Here is a 5,026-nt window from a genome sequence, read left to right on the forward strand (position 1 = left end):
AAAATAATATGAATTAAATTTAGCATCTCAACTATTTTGACCAATTAAATATTGCATACTTCTACAGACAATTCATATTACATATGTATCATATCATTTTATTTAGACAATATAATTTCTTAGAAGATGTCCACTGCAACTGCGCGGATATCCTTCTAGCATAGAGAGATAGAGTGAGCAGTAGCTCAAATCCAAACACCACGGGATAGGTGCACGAGGTGGTTAACACCAAATGGAACATTCTCCTCGCCACCGCTGCCGACACACCAGTAAACCATTCCCCGCACGGCGCCGGTAAATCCTGCCACCACCACCACCACCACCGCCAACTGGATCCCGCACGCGCCACCGCTCACCGCCTCTCGCCGCCACGCCACGCCACCTCACCTCACCGTGCGCCGCAGAGGATCCCGCAGGCGGAGGTTGGCCCGGCACTTTCCGGCGCGTTACCGCCCTCCCTTTCTTCCTTTTAGTGCTCTCCTGCTACTGCTCCCTCCACTCCACCCCCACCCCCGGCTCTGCGCCACCGCACTACCACCGTCACTCGCCTGCTCCTGCTGCCGCGCCTCCGCAGGTACGTGCGTGCGGTAGATCGCGGCGGCGGGAGGTCTCCATCCGCGCCGGACTGAATCCGAAACCCTCCGGCGAAACCGCTGCGTTTCTTTGCTTATCTTGCCGCAGCTGACCGTGGGCGTTCTTGCTCCAGGGGGAGATTGAGGAGGTGGAGATGATGCACACCAAGTCGGAGTCTGACGTGACGAGCCTGGCGGCGTCGTCGCCGCCGCGGTCGCCCAAGCGGGCGCCCACCATCCACTACTACGTGCAGAGCCCGTCGCGGGACTCGGCGCACGACGGCGGCGGCGGCGGCTACAAGTCCTCCTCGATGCAGGCCACGCCCGTGTTCAACAGCCCCAACGAGTCGCCCTCGCACCCCTCCTTCGGCCGCCACTCCAGGGCCTCCTCCGTCAGCCGCTTCTCCGGCGTCGTCCGCGCCGGCGGCAAGGCCGGCGACCTCAAGGCCGTGAACGCCAAGGGATGGCCCGAGTGCAGCGTCATCGAGGAGGAGGGCTCCTACGAGGGCCTCTCCGGCGGCGACAGCGGCCTCACCCGCCGCTGCCAGATCCTGCTCGGGTTCCTCAGCTTAGTCCTGCTCTTCACCGTCATCTGCCTCATCGTCTGGGGCGCCGCACGACCATACGTGCCGGAGATCGTCGTCAAGGTATATACTCCGGGCATGTGTTCTACTACTACATCCATTTATTCAGGCATCCAGCTTAATTTGCTCAAATTTACACACATCCAACACATGCTACGAATGGGAAGGTGTTATTGCTCAAATTTCATCATGTCTCTACTCTGTACAAGAGGAATGGATGTAGTTTGCGATTTCAGGAAATTGGGCGCACAAAGTTGGTGCTAGATTCATTTGGGCTTGCTTTCTCTGAAATTTGCGCTTGTTCATTCGGATGGTATTTGTTTGCTACAGTTAGAAATGGAATTCTTCTAGGCTTAAGCAGAGGACTGCAAACTGAAGAATAGCCAAATCAGCTGAAGTCACTTCGTTGGACGTTCTCTCTCTCTCTCTCTCTCTCGCGAATAAATAAATAAATAAATAAAGCCTGGGTCATACTACTAGCTAATAAATAATTGTAAGGATACATAAAACAATGACCACAAGGCATACCAAATGATTTCTTTTTGTTCTGTTTCGGGCAGAGATGTTGCCAGTTGCCACTGCAGTCAGAATGTCGACTGTCTCTTAACTCTCGGTTACATTCCAAACCGTTGCTCACCCTGTTTATAGAAATAAATTTATAATGGTTAATTATGTACAGTACTTACATGCGGTGAACTTCATATCTACGCAAGTTTCTGTGGATTGAATCTGTCGGTTCTGTGAAATTTGTTCTAACCAGGAGCTCCTTATCTCTGTTTTGAACAGAATATCGCCATCGATAACTTCTATGCTGGTGAGGGTACAGACCACAGTGGGGTTCCAACCAAAATGGTCACAGTGAACTGCTCTCTCAACATGATTGTGTCCAACCCCGCTTCAATGTTTGGAATACATGTCACTTCGGGCCCTGTTCGTCTGCTCTATTCACAGATCGCTATCGGGGTTGGACAGGTATGCCTATCAGCATCCCTGGCCTTATTTTCTTTTTCTTGTAACAACCTTTAGGTATTGTCCATGCTTCTTCTTAACAACCTTTAGGGAGTAGTACTTCGCTTCTTACCATGAATGTAAACAACATGAAATACAGAGTGAATAACCGATTGTTCTCTCACGCTCTGCATTTCACTTCTCGAGTGAAGGGCAAATCTGCTAACTGTATTCAATGGACTGAGTCTTTGAAACATTTTCCGATACACTGGATTCTGCTTTCCCTTCTCGAAGCATTGGATCGAAGGTCCTATTTAGACTAGGACAGCTGAGTAACTTTCAGTCAAAAAAAGAGGAAAGAATATGTTGATGCTGATGGACATTCAGTGTAAGAACAGAAGAATATTAGGAAAGCTGCAAATGTTGGGGGAGTAAGACAATGAACAATGGTCCAGCAAGCTGTTCACCTGAATCTATGCTATTGTTTCATCAACAAGATACATGTGTACCATTATTGGTTCATCTAGAATTCCAGGTAAATTGAAGAATCTGATCTCTCCTATGAATGCAGGTTCGCCAGTACTACCAGCCGAAGAATAGTCGCCGCCACGTGACGGCGGTCATTCACGGACAGAAGGTCCCCCTCTACGGCGCAGGAGGCGGGCTAGACGATGATGGGTCGGTGCCATTGACCGTGGACTTCAAGCTGATCTCACGGGGCTACATCATCGGCCAGCTCGTGCGGGTGACACACAAGTTGCAAGTAACATGCAACATCACCGTTCATATCCAGGCGACGAGGCCGATCAGGTTCCCCAAGGATGCCTGCGCAGTGAACAAGGGCTGATGGACAGGCCCCTGGTTTCTTGAGATCCAGCGAGTCATTGCGTTCCTGCAGCTATAGCATGTACTTACTGTTCTTGTGAAGAACAATAAACATACAGTATATGAGAACTTGTTTGAGCTTCGGTCTTTGTCCATAAGCTACCCTTGTGCGGCAGTGTTTTTTTGTTTATCAGGAAATGATGTATACCTAAGTTTGGTATTAGGAATGGTTACAAGATAGTATCCTCATGTTTGCAAATTCGCGTGTAGGAGACTAGGCCTTCTTTTGCGTTATGTTTTCAGAGAAACTCTGCCGTTTTTCAGAAAGAAATGAGATCCTTCAGAGAGCTAGAGAGCCATATCCTTTTGGAGAAGCAAGTAATAGTATGACCGCAGAAATTCTGGAAGTAGACTGGAACCACGTACAGCATTACAGTTTGAACATTCCACAAAATTATTTGCTGGAAGTTGGCTCTTAACTGGACAGATAATTGTCGATCAAGAAGTCGATCATCTCCAAGTAATCCGGCACAGAAAAACCTAGCGCCGCCACCCTCCTCCGCCTCCTCCATACTCGTCCTCCGGCTAGCCTGTCTTCTTTTGTGTTTCCTTGTTCTTAATTAAAGTAGTGTTCCAATAGATTAGATTAGAGATTTGTTACCTGTCTTTTTTTTTGCCTCTACCTTAATGGTGATGTCAGCCTTTCGTTCGACGATGAGATCTTTTTCACGACGTCAATGGTGGTGTTTGAAAGATTACAATTCTCTAGATATGGTTATTTAGATCTTGCTTCGCTAGATCAATTTCGGATCTTTTCTCATGGTTGCCGGGAGGAGGATTATATTTGCAGTATTTTTTTCGGTTGTTACGATAATGGTGATTCGTACTTAGGGGCGAAGCTCCCCTTGTGGCAAGGCAAGGCAGCGGCCCTATCTTGATTTTTGGTGAATACATTTAGATGCACATATTTTTTTGAATATTTTGAGTGGCCGTGCATCGAAAACAAACTCCGTGTGAGAAAGTTATACTTGTTTTAGTGAACATTGTGTAAAATCGATTTCGAACTGAAAACATAGACTCATATTCTAGGTTCAATGTAAATAACAATGATTCTATATTTCTATTATAGAAATTTATCATGAATCTTAGTATATTTCTATTATAGAGATTTATCATGAATCTTAGTATATGCAGGATAACTTTGTGATATTCATTATTCAGTGTAGAATTGAAAATTTAGAGATTTTCTTGATATTTGAAAGACACATCATGATTTCATCAAAGACATTATCACCTCACTGAGATGGTGAATTGGAAGGGTTTCTTGGAGACAAAGATCATTAAGACCTAGTTGCTCATGATGGATATTTAAAAGTCTTAATCGATAAAATTATTCTTTTTGCAAAAAAGTAAAGCCTTGGCATTGAGGTGGCATTATTGTTATGTTATTGGGTTCTACATATATCAAATATGCCTTTGTTTTTATCGTACTAAGTTATTTCGTTAGAATCATATATGATGTTCATGTCTTACGACTATTTTGGTATTTGCATCATTTTTTTTTAGTTTTCCCTACCTCAAAAATTTTCTGTTCTTCGCCATTGTTCTTACTCTCGTATCCCCAGCAATGTTGACGATGTTGTTCGGTTCATTTCCCTTGTCATACTGATGTTGATACTCTTACAGATGTTTATTGACTACTTAAATAAAATTGATGTGCGCGTACATAGCCTTGGCATTGCAGCTCAAATAAAATTATAGAAGAACCTTGGTTGGAATTTATAGGTCTATGATTATTTGGTTGCATTCAGAAAAGTGTAAGATTATGTCATGAAAGAAAAAAGATTTGAAGACCTCGAATATTTACTTGTTTCTTTTATATTTCATTATTTTGTAATTGTCAAAGACAACTCGTGTATCTCTAAAAAAATGTGGTATTGATTAAAGAAAACTGGACATATACTTCGATGCCACGCAGTCTTGAGTGTGCTACATGACGGGGATCGAGACTGCTGGGCCGAGATGACACGCACTCTTGCGCGATGGCTGGCTGGGACGGTCTTGGTGCGGCGACCTGGCGGCACGGTGTTGGAGCCC

General features: G+C 45.3%; 1 protein-coding gene across 1 annotated transcript; it reads left to right on the forward strand.

The window, feature by feature from the left end:
* The first annotated feature begins 431 nt into the window (after window positions 1–431).
* LOC124669733 lies at window positions 432–3,188 on the forward strand. Its single transcript, XM_047206295.1, has 4 exons — window positions 432–574; window positions 707–1,219; window positions 1,943–2,128; window positions 2,676–3,188. Exons 2-4 carry the CDS (start codon window positions 728–730, stop codon window positions 2,949–2,951), a joined length of 954 nt encoding a protein of 317 aa, XP_047062251.1. The 5' UTR covers window positions 432–574; window positions 707–727; the 3' UTR covers window positions 2,952–3,188.
* The last annotated feature ends 1,838 nt before the right edge of the window (window positions 3,189–5,026 follow it).

The sequence above is a fragment of the Lolium rigidum genome, chromosome 1 (assembly GCF_022539505.1).
Source record: "Lolium rigidum isolate FL_2022 chromosome 1, APGP_CSIRO_Lrig_0.1, whole genome shotgun sequence".
Classification (NCBI taxonomy): domain Eukaryota; kingdom Viridiplantae; phylum Streptophyta; class Magnoliopsida; order Poales; family Poaceae; genus Lolium; species Lolium rigidum.

Bases quoted from the DNA above. Each gene is read 5' to 3' on its own strand.
- LOC124669733 (XM_047206295.1), top strand. From the start codon at position 728: ATGATGCACACCAAGTCGGAGTCTGACGTGACGAGCCTGGCGGCGTCG. The intron at 1,220-1,942 runs GTATATACTCCG...TGTTTTGAACAG, and splicing joins TGCCGGAGATCGTCGTCAAG to AATATCGCCATCGATAACTT. The intron at 2,129-2,675 runs GTATGCCTATCA...CTATGAATGCAG, and splicing joins TCGCTATCGGGGTTGGACAG to GTTCGCCAGTACTACCAGCC.